This window comes from Ixodes scapularis, unplaced genomic scaffold (assembly GCF_016920785.2).
Source record: "Ixodes scapularis isolate PalLabHiFi unplaced genomic scaffold, ASM1692078v2 PGA_scaffold1__304_contigs__length_218370807, whole genome shotgun sequence".
NCBI lineage: Eukaryota > Metazoa > Arthropoda > Arachnida > Ixodida > Ixodidae > Ixodes > Ixodes scapularis.
The window spans coordinates 147443733-147462416 of NW_024609846.1; the positions used below are offsets into that span (position 1 = coordinate 147443733).

The 18684-nt window shown below is 44.5% G+C and overlaps 1 protein-coding gene across 1 annotated transcript in view; it reads left to right on the plus strand.

Moving 5' to 3' along the window:
• The window catches only part of LOC121836165, a 67314-nt gene extending 62674 nt beyond the window's left edge, over positions 1–4640 (plus strand). The window contains exon 9 of the mRNA XM_042290972.1: positions 4473–4640. Within this exon, the coding sequence (XP_042146906.1) occupies positions 4473–4590 (118 nt within the window). The 3' untranslated portion in view covers positions 4591–4640. The remainder of the gene's footprint in view (positions 1–4472) is intronic.
• The last annotated feature ends 14044 nt before the right edge of the window (positions 4641–18684 follow it).

Consider the following 18684-nt stretch of genomic DNA (forward strand, 5'->3'; position numbering starts at 1 on the left):
ACGACGTTGGGAGCTGCCTGGGAACGACGCAAATCAACTGAGATCGTTGAACTTTCTTTGTCGAGGATGGATGATCTAAGGACTTTCTAAACGTCATCAAGTAGCATTAAGAGTGCTCTTTGAAATGTTAGTCTGAGCAGTTCATTGTACTGGCATGCTTGAATGTTAGCGGTTTAACAACGAAATATAAAGGTTCAACATGAGGGTCTGTTGGAAAAATTACGTGCGAGCAGAACTCTGTCTAACACTGATTACGGACGTTAACCAAGAAGCGTTGATACCATGTACCGTAAAATCGACAAAATTGAAAATAGCCCCAAAATAATTTATGTCGTTGTGTGACTTCCCTGAAATCTTATGGACACGGTAATGGTATTTCCAAGGCTTTATGTAAAAAAAAAGAGAAGCTTAGCTCTACACATAAGCATCTCTACAATGACTAATTTGAACGGCATCTTTAAGAACACGACTTTCGCCAGAATAATTCTTCCGAACTTGCAGCTAAAGAAATAATAAGTAAACTAGGCGGGGGGGGGGGGGGGGGGGCGGGGGGGGGGGGGGGAACTGATTAATGTTAGACATATCCACAAAAAAAAAAAACAGGAGACGACAGACGAAGGGAACAAACAAATTAAGTGTTGTTGAGACGCCATGTGTTTGTCCCCTTTTTGGTCCGTCGTTTCCGCTTTGTTCAAAATTGTAGCTATACTCCGTTTTACCTGAAGTCCGACCGCGCTCTTGGATCTGAGGAAGCAAATAAAGCGGCGTCAGATGTGCAAGATAATTACGCTCATCGCCCCTGTGCGTTTGTCATTCCCGGCTAAACCAATTCGTGATTGGTTTAACCGGTGATAAAAAACTCACGAAGACAACTATACTTCATTTCAGCTTCGGTCCGAGCGCGGCCTATGTTATGAGCCGAAGGGCCAATCAAAGAGCGAAAGAGGCACAACGTCATGGCGTGCTCTCTGCACTTGATAGGACAAGCCGGCGGAGGAGCACGCACAGAGAGACGGCGAATACCGGCTGGTCCTATCAACTGCAGAGAGCACGCCATGACGTTGTGCCTCTTTCGCTCTTTGATTGGCCCTTCGGCTCAAAACATCGGCCACGCTCGGACCGAAGCTGAAACGAAGTATAGCGCCGTGACGATGCACTCATTGGGCTGCAGGACTGGCCCCAACGGATTGCAGCGCTGGATGGCTGTCAGGCCTAAAGGGCAAGGAAGTAAACTCTGCTAAAAGGGTGTTTGTACTCTTACACCGTTCTGTTTCATATAATACACTCCATAACTTCAGTTTGAAGTGCAGCGCACTCACGTCGAACAGACGGCCCCAACGTTTACGGGGGGCTTGATAACGGTACGATATAACTTATTAAACAACTAAAGCACGGATAAAAAAATACAGAAAATAAAAATACTAAAGTTTTGCAGTAAAGCCGAGACAAACCCGATTTTTTTCTTGTATTCAGTAACACGTACTTTAGCTATTTTATTAAGTCATATACAATCTTGTGCAACACAAAGACGAAGACAAAAGCAGAGAAGAGGACACAACAAGGCGCAACTTTCAACTGAATTTTATTGAAAACGTGTTCCCGTATATATAGTCTCAACCATCGTTACAATGACAACAAAAAGAAAAAAGTAAAAGGAAAAACACCATGACAGAGCATAACTGGGAAACAACACTGTCTCGTTCTCAGGAAAAACAATTCCTTCTCCGATAATGCAATCGAGGGCGTAGCAACATACGTGTCTCCTAAATAATCAATGCGCTCTGCTTCTATGATTTCGCGTGTTACCGCAGACTTGCATTTCCCAATTTTTATGCATTCATCCAACAGTGGGGTACAACCGCATGTCCTGCAATGCAAGTCAAGAAAGCCACCGTTCTTTTTTTACGCGTTGTTATTGTGCTAGCGAAGCCGATCATTTAGGCAGCGCCCCGTCTGCCCGACGTAGTGGCTGCCACAGGACAACGGAATGCGATAAACCACGCCATCTGTACAGTCGACAAATTTCGTTCTGTGCTTCTTTTCACATCCGTGTTTGGCACGCACGCCAGGCTTTGATAGTTTGCACAGGTTCATGAGCTTATTGGGCGCAGAAAACACTACCTTTACATTTGATTGCATTGCTACATCCTTTAAATTGTGCGACACTCGGTGTATATACGGAATCACAACAACTTTTCCTTTTTGTCTTACCGACTGGCTCCCATTGTTTTCCACGAGACAGCGCTTTCTTAGAAGGCCTTCCGCGACCGCAACAAGAATGTGTTTAGGATACCCAGCTGCGAGCAAGCGCAAAACTTGCTGATTAAAACCCTTGGGGATCAAATGCTCACAGGACTTTTTTTAGTGCACTGGTGAAACACAGATTAGCAATACTCCTTTTGACTAGCTTGGAGTGGGTTGAATGAAAGGGAAGTAACGGCTTATTCGCACGTGGCTCATAGCACCAACAGGTGTGGTCGTTGAGAATAAAAATTGGATGTCAAGGAAGCGAATAGTGTTGTCCACAGCTATCTCATGCGTGACCTCGAGTGGGCCAAAACATTCCTTAAAAGCGGTCAGGGTTTTGACAGCCTCTGCTTCAAAAGCGTTTGTTTCAGATGCGATGAAAACTAAAAAGTCATCTACGTACCTACATCGGTTCGACGCATTATCGGAGAAGGAATTGTTTTTCCTGAGAACGAGATAGTGTTGTTTCCCAGGTATGCTCTGTCATGGTGTTTTTTCCTTTACTCTTGTCTTTTTGTTGTAATTGTAACGATGGTTGAGACTATATATACGGGAACACGTTTTCAATAAAATTCAGTTGAAAGTTGCGCCTTGTTGTGTCCTCTTCTCTGCATTTGTCCTCGTCTTTGTTGCGCACAAGATTGTATAAGATGTCAAACCAACTCGCCCAAACAACCACTCTTCTTTAGTAAGTCGTTCCGCTCGGCCATGAAGCCGCTCGTAAAAGTTGCTACCATTGGTTGGACGTCTGTGCGCTGTACGTATAACTGAAGTTTTGGGATGTCTCATGTGGGACGAGGGGTGTAAGGGCATACCTTTCTTTTCTGAGTGTGTAGAGAAAGCTGTCGTCTTAAAGCGACGGAGTTAATTAAATAAATACGTATCAAAATGAATTTAACCAGTCTCATAATATCTGGTTGCGGTTAAACGTTCTACGCGATGTGAAAAAGTCGGTATAGTTTAGTACACTTAAAATCCGATGCAATAAATCTGTAAATAAATCAATCAGTCAAACCACACCAATGAATACTGTTTTATTTGCACATATGAGGGGAAAGGTACACGCCTAACTCCTCTTCTTTCTAATGTCAACCTTTTTCTCGGAATTTATTTGTGATTATAATTCATAATCTTGTATTTACTCTTACGACTTCTCCACACTGGTAAACGTTAAAGCGGTGATTGTTTCGTAACCATTTATCAACTTTTACAGTGCGTTCTCCAGGATTAGGGAGGCTCTTGTTATTCTTGTGTAATCACTAACACCCCTATGAAGCAGTCTATGAGAACAGAACTGCAGTCAGTAGCTTGTAAGTTGACTTAAGGCTGAACTCCATGGGACGAATATGCTGCGAAAAATCGACGAATATGCCCGGCGGCTTTCGCTCTGCGCGTGCAATCAGCAGAGTGGCTGCTACGTCGCGCGCAAAGCGAGCGTGCCGTCGGGCGTAGTTCGTCAGTCATTCGTCGCATAATTCGCTCCATGGAATCCGGCCTTTATAATGCAAACAAAAACAAGCAGATACAATGCTTCAGCTTTGGAGCACTATTTACGGCACACACCGTTTCTGGTGTTTATTGATATCTGACTTGTGGTATTTCGGAGAAGGCGCCGTGTAATAGAGATTTCGGTTGCACGTCAAAAGATTCCCAGGTGGTAGAAATTAATCCTCAGTCCTCCGCTAGGGCGTGCCAGCTGCCCGTCGTTGGTTTGGCCCGTAAAACCCCCAAATTTTATTTTTTCTGACTTGTGGTATTTTCTGTGACGTTAATGCCAGTTTCCGAACAGGTTTGTATAAAATCCGCCGAAGTGTATACGACGTACGTTATTTAAAATATGAAAATCACTGGCGGCCGCGATATTTACAGCATCGCTTCCTGCGTAAATTCAAGTTTCTTCCGAGCAATGACGTACCGCTCGTCTCCAATGCGTGTTCACAGGGCATGCCAAAAACTATGGTAGCTTCGGAGCCGCTACTTGAGGACGCGGACTTTGTTAAAGGGCAAGATATAATCTTCAAGATGCAAACTTCAAAAATAATTAGAAATATAATCTAAAAGCAAGATGTTTGAAGAAATGCTTAGTTTAACCAAGCTATTAAAACGAAATGCAAAGCGTAAAGAAAACTGCGACTGATGAATTTGAAATTCACTTAACAGAATGTCATAATTACTCGAAACGTTTTATGCACAGACAAGCGTCATATCTTAATTTTATCTCGTAGGTGGCTGGAATTCACCATGGCCTGTATCATGGCCAGCATCACCAGGAAGTCTCTGTACGGCAACTGCTACCGGCAACACAGCTGCAACGAAAAGTACAGGGGATCCCTTTTCTCCTGAGCCAACGTCTCATACGGACTATTGCGTCCACCGACACGCCTCGTCGTAGAGTCGGGTGCCTCCAGAGAGCAGTACAAGGCAGCTTCAGACACTGCTGCATTTGCGGCATGCTCTGTTCTCAACCCATGTGGTTGACGTAAGGTCGCACAAGGCAGAGAGGGGACACTGCGCACACAGAACGTTCTTGCGTAAGACTGACACTAGATGAACGTCTAGGCCTGTCAGATGGAAAGACAGCATCTCGAATCACTGCTATTTTTGTGCGTGTTACCCAGACGTGTGATGCGTGTCATACTGTACAGAAAACGCAATATGACAAACAATTTAGGGCATTCGTGTCAACGCTGAGCCGACGCACTCATCCTTTTATATCGGGAAATCAAACTTTAGTCATTTCATTTATTGTGTTCTTATTAAATTTGTGTGGTGCAAGCACTCGTACCAAAAAAAGAAGATTGTAAATACTAATACTCGTTGTAAGGACGTTTGCTGTCCTGGAAAGCAGGCAAACCAGAGACCATTCTGAGAGTGTGGTAGAGTGGTCCAAGTGTGGCATGCGTTAAATTCGTCCGAACGCTTAGTGTTTTTTTTTATATGCTGACTCGCATTTAAGGTTCTTCGTGTGTACACGAGTCTGTCGCCAAGTAATGTTTCAGTTCACAACAGATGTCGCCGAAGAAACCACGGTCAGCACACACATCTATGGGAAACTTTGCCAAAGTACATGTGTCTGCCTGTGTGTGTTGTCAAGGAAAAGCTCTGAAACAAAGAGCGTTGCATATTGCTGCGCGACTTTCTTAGTGCGTTTATAATGCCCTCTCACAGCTGTTAATGCTACTGCTTTATTTCTTACCTACCCCGGCCTGAGAAAGGGACAATGTGACTAAATATTGATGACTCTATTAATGGTTAATGATTTGATTTTATAACATTAAGCAGTGGAAGTATTGACTATGTCAAACAGCTAACGCTTGAGCAGTTTGCACCTACCTGACTATCATACTTTACAAGCAGTGTGGCCTAAAATAACTTAAAAATAAAACAAAAGTGCCGATTTTAGACTATTGTATATTAAAAAGGGTAACCAGCAATGGTGGACAGCAAATTGTGAACCAAATGTTTCCATTTGCATATCGACAGCTGGAGTCATAATTGTCGACCTTGTCCTCTTCTAGGGCGGTAGGGTTTAGTATTGGCGTCGTTCAGACGTCCATTAGTTTTTAACTTGGTCTACATTGTCGTGTTTCGACTAGCATATTCTTATGGGCGTTATCTATACGATCCTTAAGTCTCCGCCCCTGATATCGGAATGCTGAGTCCAATATTAATAGCGACGCGCGCAGCATTACCAAGTATTATACATAGACGTCTGTGAAAGTTTATATTAATTATTTGTGATAATAAAAATGATTGGTGTACTAACAATTCAAAACATTTTATATGTCTAGGAACAACACGGCTACGAATTTGAGTGAATAAGCACTCACGTGCTTTTTGCTAATAGAGGTGAACTGCCGAAGACCTTGGATTATATGTTAATATTAAAACCGGATGAAAATTCTGGAAAATTGTTGAGTCAACCTTTGACGAACTAAGCTTAATAATGTAAGATGTTGCGGGAATAGTTTCTATAATTTTTGTAACACATGGCAACCTGTTTGTAAATATTGAAAAAAAACTGCCAATTATTTTGATTAGTCTGTAAAAACAATCTTCCAGGTTGCTTACTATTTAGGTATATGACGGAAATAGTGAAGTTGTGCCTCGTCTTATGTGAAAACAATATATATGATAATGGTTATATGGGGGAAAGTCTATGGCGGCCCACGTGAACAAATATCGACACATTTTAGTCCTGTTCTTCTCTATACAAAAATACTTGCATTATAAATAGTGTGCATGCGAATGTAGAAAGTGCAATCTATAAGTTTTGCTGCTTTGATATATTCTGTGCTAATTATTGCATAGCACCATAGATGTGTTTCAAGGAATACTGTTGAATCCATTGTGAAATGTTAGTGCATCTCCTTGCACCGTTGTATCTCACGTGGCCACTATCCACCAGCCGTGAATTTCATGCTTGCACGTCCACACATCGCGCTTGAAGTTGAAGTGTCTTGCTCCTTGTTCTTTTCCTACGAGAGGTCATAGTACACACACTCACACACACACACAAAACGTTTTTTGTTGTCGTGTAGCCTCCCCTCCAAAGTGTTCGAATGCTCGAAAACGACATTCCAAAAGAAAAATCAAAGAACTGTGATATGCCTCGCATTTTCTCCGATCCTCATAACACACTTCCCACGCACCTCAATCGCAAACAAAGTGTCACCAATACTGCAGCACCAGCAAGCCTGACTCCAGGTAAAAAGAAGATGTCTTGTTGGTTGTACGAAGGACTTGCGATATTTGCAACCCAGCTTCAAACAGTGTTGTGCTCGTTAGGTGTTGAGTTGTCTTCAAAATTTAAATATAAACTTGTCAGCCACAGATAACTCGGAATTTTTTAGTACCCTCATGAATTTTGTTTCTACTTTTACGATATGAGTGAACAAAAAATTTAGGGCTACGCTTCAGAAATGGTTCCTTATAAACATTATACATGATGCCCTAATGTCTAATGTCTATGGCGTGCCATTATTACCTCAAGTAAAATTAGGAATATACAGATATTTTTTTTTAAATGAGACACAGTTTATCACCAATATTGATGAACGTACCTGTTAAAATAAAAATGCTTGCATCTATCCAAGGTCCCGTAGTCCCGTTGGCATTTTGAAGCGTGTAAAATGTTATGGCTGAAGTCACATCTCTAGGTTACACTCATATTTTATTGTTTAACACGACGCATTTGTCAAGGTCGCATGGTCTTACATTGAGTGATGTTCCGCCACAATATCTGCTTCTGTTTGTAAAGGTGGCGGTTAGAAAAACACATTTCCACACACATACATTAAGAATCCAGAATGTGGCCAGCACTGAAAGACCAAACTTTAGTCGGAAGGCTAACAAACGGGCATGTATACGCCATACTATGTTGTTCTTGAGCTGGTGGCAAGAGTACGTTGTTACATCTTCGTGAGGTGCAATACATTGTATGTTATTACAGCTCGTGACTTTTGAAAACGCAGGTAACAAGCGAATGATGGCAGTGCACGTGGTTCCGACTTCTAATATCCATAGCACCGTGCCTTTCCTTCTATGAGTTTCTTCTGGTATGAGATCATGTCATACCACTTTTGTTTAAAAGTATCGAACTAGGATCTATTTGGGTACTTGTGCACACAAGCAGTTACAGCCTACCAAGAAACCCAGACGCTAGTGGGCGTACAATCTGGAAAGACTGTCTGTTGCCCGGAATTTGCTGGCGGATATGTTAGAGTAAAGTTAGCGTGCATTTTCAGTTTAAAATCATCACGGCCCGACCTCAAACAGTGGGGGAATAGAATTGAGTTCAGCCAATCAATTCATGACATTCCATCTACAGCGTTAGCAACTATGAATAGAAAACAGGTGCAATCTGTAGGATGTTTACTTCTTTCGTGTCCACAGAAGAATCAGAGAACCACTAACCTGCCATTTGCAACCGTTGCAGAGATTTGTCTCGCATGCAAGATATCTTTTGAGTGCCAAACATTGTTGTAAGTTCGTTTGTTGATGTGTCATTCACAGATATAGTAAATAAATATAATATATTGAGGTTATAAGTGAATCTTGTTGTATTCTTCCTCCTGATATGGTAACTGCATATATTACCTGAAAGGGTTTATAAATGCCCGAAATAACTAGGAAATGTTTATTTTTTCCTCAGTACCGAAGATATGTCAAATCCTAGCAACCTTTAGGGAACATGAGCCCAATATTACACTGGCATCCTGGCCAGATGACGGTCGATTTAAAGAACAAAAATGAGATGGTCAGAATGTCACCAGAGTGCCAATTTCCTCTTCCTTCTTGATGCCTGAAGTGAACTTCAGAAAACTGAATGGTTCCATGCATCTCGAAGAAACTCTATACATCGACAGCTTGATTTTAGATAGAACTGACACGAGCGCAGCAAACGGCGTCTATATGTGGGGTGCAGTTAAGCAGAAGATAAAAAGGTAAATGATTGGATAAAATATATGCGTCAACTGTACAGTTGCGAAAAGGTAATGCACAAATAGAAAATTAATAAATTAGTATTTTTCAGCTAACTTGAGGCTTAGTTGGGTGAGAATATGTATTTTGTTGCAAAACTATTTGAATGCATAATGAATTAGAATAAACACACACAATTGCAATCTGACGTTTGTATTTCTAAAATGTATATGATACTCGCATAGTTTTAAATCATAATTTTCAGTTGCAGGACGTCCTGGCACTATAGTAAGGTCCTGATACTCACCAGAAACTACTTGTCTCGGTGACTGTTGAAGTAAGTTATTTGGCCAATCGTATAACTATAGCATACAACCTGTCTTCGTTAATTTGCGAAGCCATTTAATCATACAATTATTTTACCTTTAAGGGCCCCATCAGGGGCATTACATAAGAGGGGCTACAGGAAAAACACAAAGCAGTGACCACACAAGGGAACATGATATTGATTACGCATTTATTATAGATAACAGCGCATTTAAAAAAGAATTGGGGTTACGTGTGTGTAATTTGTGGTCCGGCAAGTTATTCTGTGCTGTTATCAGGAGAAGAAACGAGGCGCTATAAGTGTCAGTGGAACGACGGGATGGAACGTATACAAAAGAAATTAAAATATTGTTGGGATGAAGGGAAAGGCTATAGCAGCACAGACTGTCTCAGTTGAGGGTGGTGGTAAAATATTTTACGGAAGTGTCAAAGGGGAAATATTCTGCGGCGACTACTGAGGCGGGACACTACCAGGGAATGTCAGCTTTTGAACCGCTCACTGGATCGGCGAGATATGTGCAGGTGGGGTTAATAGCCACGTAGAAGGAGCGCATGCAAAGTTTCAGCACTGTGAACCAAATTTATTAGTACTATACCCCCAGATCGACGTAAAGCATAGCTCTGCATGGAATCTGCTCAATGAACTATCGTTGAGAAATTGTGTGGAATTTTTCAAAATTGACTTTTTTGGCAGTTTTCTTTTTCTGGGCAATGTCCCCCCTCAAGAGGAGGACTGCATAAAGATGTTCTAATAGCTGATACACTAGCAGTACGCTCATATGTAATTTGAATCTGACAGTTCTTATATGAATGGTTTTTAAGGTGGTATGGAGCCAGATTAACGTCACAGCTTCCCAACTTCTGCAATCATGCTTTTGAGGTTTTGTAGTTAGTACTTTAATTGGCGTAATCTCCTTTATAATACAAAAGTTTTCGTTATGTCGGCAGTTCGACTCTGCTCACTTTTCTTTCCACATGAAGGTATTCCTGAAAAACTTCAACGACCCCCTAGTGACAAAAAGTTGTACCGACCTGTGTGCTAATGACGTCACTGTCGTTCAAAAAATGCCTTGGTGTAAAGAATGATTTATAGTGTCGTAGGGTATTCATGTAATACTGACAGCAAAAACAAAATCATACGCACAAGCGACTATATAAGAAAACTAGGCTCTGTAGATGCGGCTACACCAATCTGTAATTAACATCTTGGCTATAAATATCTTTTTAGAAACATATCGGAACGTGCAATATTATCTTTAAGCTCTCGCACATTCTGCAACTTCCTTTCAGGTTAACGCACCAAAAATAACACACCTACAAAGTAATAAGTGTACCTGTATACTCCGGAAGTTGAAACATCACTGCATTATTCCGTTGACGGTGCTCAGGAGACACAGGGGGTCGTACGTTATATCAGTTTAAAATACCTGACGCTTAATGAGCAAGTGTCACGCGTTTTTAAGGCACCGTCTGAAGTAGTCCTTATACCGGTGGGATACTATAAGCTCGTTTGAAAGTCAAGTCTATGTTTTTTGCTCATGACTTTAACTTAAGCGTAAATGTGTGCACATAGAAGGGGATCGCGCAGCGCTATTGCCTGACTGGTGATATAGAAAGAATGCCCGTCTTTGGACCCAGAATGGTTTGTAGATGCTTGCGGCCCGTTACGAGGATAAAGCGTCTATAGACGTAGTAGTGAAACTCTTCACTTCAGAAACCCAGGCCAGGGCGTCGTTTTCTATTTGGCTTTAGCTTTATTTTGTTTAAGTCAAAGGTTTTGAAGCTTAAGCAATTGCGAGACACGGATCATTTGAGGCGACGTTGGAGAGCACTGCGCCGATTCCATACGCCGAAGAATCGGCGGACAGCTGCGACGATGCACTCGGATCCTAATTGCTCTAAAAGGAGTCTGTCCACTTCCTGGAAGGCAGCTTCACACTGGTCGCTTTATGTCCAGCGGACGTCTTTGGGAAGGAGCCTCCTTAGGGACGACACCAAACTGGAGAGATCAGGAATGAACTTTCCGTAATAATTCACTCAACAGCCACCAGAGCTCTAGCCTTTCAGCTGGCCTTGGTGCTTTTAAGATAGTTTCTAACTTGTGAGTGGCTGGTTGAACGCCCTTGGCACTACTATGCGACCCAGATAAATTTCCCCCAAAAAAGTCCCCCAAAAATGTCAATGAAAGCGATGCCCGCAGAAGAAATGTTCCCGGAAAAATAAAAGCCTCGGTAAAAAATGGACCCGGACAAAATGGTCTAAGTTGCAAGTAGGAAAAAAAATTGTCGCCAAGGGAAATAAAAATAAGACATGCATAACCCATCTGAAATGGAATATATAAACCTTTCAAACTTTCACCAATGCAGCTATCACATTCCGGTTTTAATTGCCGTAATATTTTTTTTTCTGCCGTAAAAAAGGAAATTTACGTTGGCTGGAAGCCTGGAATTGAAGGTCTTGAAGCATTGCCGGTCTCAGCATTGAGCCATCCATCATCGTCATATGCCATCTACGCTTTACGCTCAGAGAAGTTGACCGGAAATATAAAGATGGTCCAGGACTAACTCGGCGCTCCTCAGAAGAAAATGAGCAAATCGACGCTCGTTGAAATGCAATGCTGACTCAAGAACCTCTGTGAGGACTATTCCGCTGGGACGACAAGTGGGGGCTTCCTGCGTGCTGTCACCCATACCATTCGATTTAATTGTTTCTGCATGTATTTAGAATGTTCAAGTCAGCGTGGTAAAAGGCATCTCCCTGTTTGATTCATTGCAAAACAGAAAGAAAACTAAACAGTACTCAAAACCAGCCTGCGACTACTGTGATTAGGAAATTTACGAGGTAACTATTAAAGTATTAAAATCGGTTCCACTGGGAATATATTTTTAAAGCGCTAGAGTTAGTGCCCTGGTACCTGCCCTGACCTTGGACTAGTTTGGAACACACGTATATAAAGTTTGCAGCGTCGCCACGGCATGGCGACACTGCTTCACTAACTGTAGAAGCTGGTAAGGAAACACGTTCTGCAATGGCAGATAGATGGTGGCGGTGTGCATATTTCGAGAGGCTTGGCTATTAGCCCCGAGACCGAACACAAGCGTCGCTGCGGTCGCCGCGCCCGGATTGGGTGAGGTGTACTGTGACGTCAGGGGGAGTACTCCGCTCCGCGATCTCGCATCGGCTCGCCTCCCAGCACTGGTTTTCTGGTTTGGCGTTGTGTGCCGCAAGCTCTTCGAGGAGCTGGACTTCGTTTACCCGGTGTACGAGACGTTGAGTTAGGCCGGTATTTACGTGCTTCCGTACATTTTATAAGCCTGCTTGTCCCTTTTACCTTTAAAATTGGGTTACAAATTCCGAAAGCTTTCGGCGGAGGCAATTCCGCCGATGAACCTCCCCGTCCGTCCACACGACACAAGGCAATCTTGCGAGGGATCGGTGAAGCGATGGCGCAAGCATTTCAGACGCTGGAATTCTGTTCCTTGCACGTTCATGATTTAAGACGATATTAGATCCCGCTTTCAAGGTATTTGAAGTGGCATTTATATCATGGGCCTTTGGGTGGTCGGCAAATTAGCTCGCGACCCTGACTCTGCTCTGCCACTCTGCATGCGCTGGTTCACAGATGTTTTAAAGGCCGTGCGTCTGATGATCTTGGAAGTGCTCGTGGAACAGGGTTGTTTTACATAAATGTAGCTTCTTCGCGAATTAATTATATAGCTTATACACGTGTGTAGGCATATTTCTTAGAAGCTGCACAATTACTGGAAATTAGTTTGCATGGTAGCAGCAAAAACGGCTGAATTGCCCCCAGTTGTCTGTATTATATGTATTGAACTGCCAAACTATGCACGGCAATAGTACCGTAATATGGAATGTTTATACGTTTTCCTGACATTCTTTATTCCAGCCTATTCCGAAAATACACCGTTTAGTCTGAATTGTCTTTTCCTATCAAAAGAGACACTGCTGCAGGTCCCCAAAAGCTTCCTCGGCCTCCAAACTCCCTACAGCTGGACTCTCTGACATCAGAGGAAAACAGAAGTAAAAGCAAGCATTTGAACGTCTGTCCAGCGGTAGATGCAGCACTGGTAGCAGAAAATGTGAAACCTGTGAAGGGCGACAGGCTGCGTGAGAAAAGCTTCTGGTATTATAGCTTCAGGACAATTCGATTTAAGTAAAATCTCAATTTTAGGGCTTAAGGGGCTAATAACAAGCTAGACACCTTCGCTTACGTTTGTTATACATTACTTGAGGGTTGATATAAATAAGTCCACAAATACCACCCGTGTAGTCCATTGAAGTACTATCCGAATCCAGCTAAGGTCAAATGCAGGCAATGTATATAATAAATGTTCCTTGTTTGTTTTTTTTTACTTTGCCCCTGCACTTGGGCTGTCTTACTTGTGATTCTTTCTTGATGGCCCAGACTGTATTTAAGATGTTGCTCGAGCAGCATGCAGCTTTTCTGCTTCGGCGATCTTGTTTAAGAACAGAGATACAAAAAAAATCATATACATAACCTGCCAATTCACTCAGACCATCAGCAACATTAATTGTGTGAGATGTAAATCTATAATGATGCTCCTGCAATTGTGGCCATATTTCTTTATTTTCACATACCAGCTGTGATCCATGCGTTGCCTGACCTGTGAACCATGCTTAAAATGTTGGTTGAAGTTTCGCCTGCACCTACAGGCCATACCTCAATAAAGGTTCATATAAAAATTTACACTTCCTACGAAAAACAGGCCAAAAAGAAATAAATAGAAACGAGCGCGCCGTCAGCTTACGTCGTCACAGCCTCCACAGGGCGAGCGGGCCGAGTCGGGGAAAATTTCTCTCCTCGCCGTGACGTCACCCCGGTTCGCCGTAAGGGGGCGCCACGCGAACTTCTCGGGGCTAATAGGCCTCGCAAGTGGGCTCATTTTCGTCTTCTGCGCATGAGAAAGGAAGTAGCGGTGACGTCAGAACGCCGAGCCCTGATTGGCTGATCGCGACCCCCTATCTGAGCGTCGTCTGCTCCTTTGCAACGTCGTCTGCTCGCAACGTCGTCTGCGTCTGTCTTACCTTTCCTGCGACTTTCGGAAGTGCAGGTCTTTACGAGCGAGCTCGACTTCGCCTTTCAGAGAGGGCAGACGAAATAACTCGAGCAGTACGTTGTTTATGTCTAACAACTAGCAGACGCGCATCAAGGAGGGAAGTCAAAGGACTCACTGGCGAGGTGTCCCGAGGCGCCGAGGTTTGTTTGCTAAGAACCGAGAGGGGGTAAGCGTGTTAGTGCCCGCAAGTTCCCTCCCAAATACTTTTTCCCTCCTTTCGTGTGCGGCGAGACCCCTCATTGTTTAACGGCGTCGGCGGGTTGGCGCAGTTAACGTCGTCGGCTTTACGTCTGCTAGTCAAAGCGATGGCTGCTTTACCTTTCCTGCGTCTGTCCGAGATTCACCGCTTTTTCAACGGCTAGAGTCACCGTTGCCTCGGGAAACAAGGAGATAACAAGAGGAAGAAAGTGACCTCTTAATCTAAAATTGAGGTCAGCGATCAAAGTATAATACGGGAAGGGTTCACAAGGGTCGCGCGGGCATATTCCATTCAGCACGCCAGCCGGTCGTGGGCAGACGGTCGCCCAGTCGCTAAGTGCCTGCTTGGCCTAACTGCCGTACTCGCTTGGTCGTGTTCGGTGTAATTGTGGCCGTTGGAGCTTTTCCCGGGTGTTTGTGGATCCTGCGTTCTTGCTCGTCGTAATCTGTTCCAAGTACTTTTTACTTTTTTCTTGCTGCTTGAAGTCGAGACGTGTGAGAAGCGCACGTAGAAAAATAAACGTCAGGGGGTCGTCGCGACCGCGACGCTGTCGGCCATGCTGATTGGATCGTAAGAAGTGCGTAAGACAGCTTCGGAGCTGTCGTAGGATTTTGTTTCGTGAATACGAATTTGTTCTTAAGTTTTGTCTTACGCACATTTTTGGCGTCAGATCGTTTCGTAAATCTGGCCTCTGCACTTCCGAAAGTCGCAGGAAAGGTAAGACAGACGCAGACGACGTTGCGAGCGACGACGTTGCAAAGGAGCAGACGACGCTCAGATAGGGGGTCGCGATCAGCCAATCAGGGCTCGGCGTTCTGACGTCACCGCTACCCCCTGCGCAAGAAGCAAACGAACTTGCCCTCCGCATAGGACGCATAGCAACGGAGGCCGCGCTGGATTGGCTGGTGTTAGGGAGCGACGCCGTGACGCAACACCTAGCAACCAAATATCGCCAGCAACGCCCCCCCCCCCTCCGTAAATTTCGACATCGTGCAGCGGGAAACGGCGGCTGTATTATTGAGACCAACAGCACCTAGAAGAAAAGGTCGTAGTGTGGAGATTTTTGCGTGACCGAAAAAGGCCACCTCTGCACACAGATTATAAACAAGTGCTGCGTCAGCGCTCGGCTTCAAGTCAAGTTTGAGCCGAACATTCATGCAATCGTCGTGTCGAATCTGTGACCAGCGTTGTTGACCTCCACTGATGATACATTCTCATTCAGCACGACGGCTTTGTTATGTAAGAAGTGGTGCTGAGCTGCGTGTTGACCTCCCCCCCCCCCCCCTTTATTGAAAATAATTCCAAAGGGCCCATCAGCCTTGAAGGATTATGGGACCTTACAGGCCTTCAAAACCCTTCGAAAAAGCCCTTCAAGTATACCCCGCAGAAAAACCCTCCAGCCCCACAGCCCCTCAAAGCGTCAGACCCTTCAGCCTAAACCCCTTAGCCCATCAACCCTTTAGACCCTCAAATGACTGTGAACCATAGACAAAAATGCAGTTCAAAACGTCATTGGAAATTTATTGCGGACATTGAGTTTTACATGCATATTAAAACTAAAAAATTACGGTGAAAACCAACGCTTGTTCAAACCCGGGCGCAAGCAGCTGTAGACGAAAGAGAGCATATCAAACAGGGACAACTGATTTCTTTATCCCAACGAAAAATATTTTTCAAAGTGCTCACAATGCCGCTGGGTAAATTTTTGATGTACGGTAGTTCAGCTAATGAAACCGAGCAGGTGCACTTCACGGACACATACACAGTCTCAGTAAGCACCCGTCACCGTTGAGAAATCCCGAGCACAGTCACGGTTTCGTCCATGACACCGTTCGGGCGGCGTCTTCGGCGTATTTTTCACTCGCTAAATGCTTCTGTAGCCTGACGGACGAAGAGGCGCAATGAACAAGGTGGGACAGCGGCCGTCATCCACCGTCTCAGGACCCACAGTGCCATGATCCCGGTGCGCAGGCATTACCTGCGGTGGGACGCTGATCCCATCTGTCAGGCTTGCGACGAGCAGGCCAACACCGGCCACCATATCCTTGAATGCGCTGAACGCGATGGCGCTCGAGCGGTGCTGAAGGCGGCCAACACCGAACTGGGGTTCACCTGCGGAACCAAGGAAGAAACTGCACGGATCAAAACAGACCAATGGGCGAGCCCTCAAAGCCATGCTCACCTTTCTGGAGGACACCGGTCCGCTCCAGATATTCATGGCGGTAAGAAGCAAACCGCCGACGAGTGGAAAGAAAATGACTCCTGGCGGCCTCCTGGCTTTCTCACACCACTCTCTCCCGTCGACTGCTGGAGAAAAGTGTTGCCCGACCCTGGCGGTTGTACACCCTCTCCCCATTGCCAGGTGGGAAGAAGAGCAGTGTGTGTGTGGGCGTTGTAAAAGAGGGGGCGGGGTACAATCTCAGTTGCCTGTTCGGGTTTTCAACGACGACGAAAAAGAGAGTACGTCCGACTCTAGTGAAAAGCAAAATGGTTCTGTTTATTTTCTCCTTTTTGGGGACCGTCCCCCGCGGATGAAAAGGCTGCCGGGACGAGTCGCTGCCTCTTCGCCCTTGCAATATCCCCCGCGTCCCTGTTCTTGGGCAACGCGCTGCTCTCGGCTTGCCCTTTTTAGAGCGCAGCTCTTAGGGGCCCGTTTCCGGCTTGAGCGGCGTCGGCGTCGCCGTCGCCGTCGCCGTCGGCGTAACCGCGCGGTGCATTATGAGTAAATTTCCTCGCTAAATCTAGCGGATAAATTTCCCCGCTAGATTTAGCGGAAAAATTTCTCCGCTAAATCTAGCGTAAAAATTTTCCCCGCTAGATTTAGCGGAAAAAATTCCCCGCTAAATCTAGCGAAAAAATTTCCCCGCTAAATCCAGCGGGGAAAATTCCCCGCTAAATCTAGCGGGAAAAATTCCCCGCTAAATGTAGCGGGAAAATTTCCCCGCTAAATCTAGCGCAAAAATTTCTCCGATAAATCTAGCGGAAAAATCTAGCGGGAAAAATTCCCCGCTAAATCTAGCGGAAACATTTCCCCGCTAAATCTAGCGGAAAATATTCCCCGCTAAATCTAGCGGAAAAATTTCCCCGCTAAATCTAGCGGAAAATTTTCCCCGCTATACTTAGCGGAATAATTTCCCCGCTAAATCTAGCAGAAAAATTTTTGCCCGCTAGATTTAGCGGAAAAAATTACCCGCTAAATCTAGCGGGAAAAATTCCTCGCTAAATGTAGCGGAAAAATTTCCCCGCTAAATCTAGCGGAGAAACCTAGCGGGAAAAATTCCCCGCTAAATCTAGCGGAAAATATTCCCCGCTAAATCTAGCGGAAAAATTTTCTTGCTAAATATAGCGTAAAAATTTCCCCGCTAAATCTAGCGGAAATATTTTCCCCGCTATTTAGCAGAAAAAATTCCCCGCTAAATCTAGCGGAAAAATTTCCTCGCTAAATCTAGCGGGAAAAATTCCCCGCTAAATGTAGCGGAAAAGTTTCCCCGCTAAATCTAGCGGAAAAATTTCTTCGCTAAATCTAGCGGAAAAATCTAGCGGGAAAAATTCCCCGCTAAATCTAGCAGAAAAATTTCCCCGCTAAATCTAGCGGAAAATATTCCCCACTAAATCTAGCGAAAAAATTTCCCCGCTAAATCTAGCGGAAAAATTTCCCCGCTAAATCTAGCGGAAAAATTTTCCCCGCTAGATTTCGCGGAAACAATTCCCCGCTAAATCTAGCGGAAAAATTTCTCCGATGAATCTAGCCGAAAAAAATTCCGCGCTAAATCTAGCGGAAAAGTTTCCCCGCTAAATTTAGCGGAAAAAATTCCCCGCTGTCTACCGGAAAAATTTTCCCTTTAAACCTAGCGGAAAAATTTCCCCACTAAATCTAGCGGAAAATTTTTTCTGGGGGGTCACGTGACCCCCCAAGGTCACATGACCCCCCCCACCCCGAGAACACGTAACCCTCAGTACCCTTCCCTCCTCCTCCTCAAGAGCTGCGCTCCAATTCGGTGTTACAGGGAGTTATTTATTATTATTCAATCAACAAGCAAAGCTTGTTCACCTCAAAACGTCGCTTGGTCAACAACACTCGGCCCGCGCCTCGTCATTTCTCCACATGGGGCGATCGCCTCCAGTGGCCCCCTTGGGGACCGAGCACCCGGCCAGTGACAGACGGGTCCAGGAGCCCAGTCGTGTTTGATAGAAGAGTAGTAATAAAAATCTGACCTTACACACATACAGTCAACATTCTGCAAATACATATTTTTTCCCTTCGCGAACAATACGTAGCTTTGTTCTAATTTTGTGAAATGTGTGTTCTCCAACTAAGCCGTGGCCCATAGACATCTCAAGAAGCCTGAAGAGTTTCCCGACCCCATTAGAGTTGTTCGTGGCAGGCAT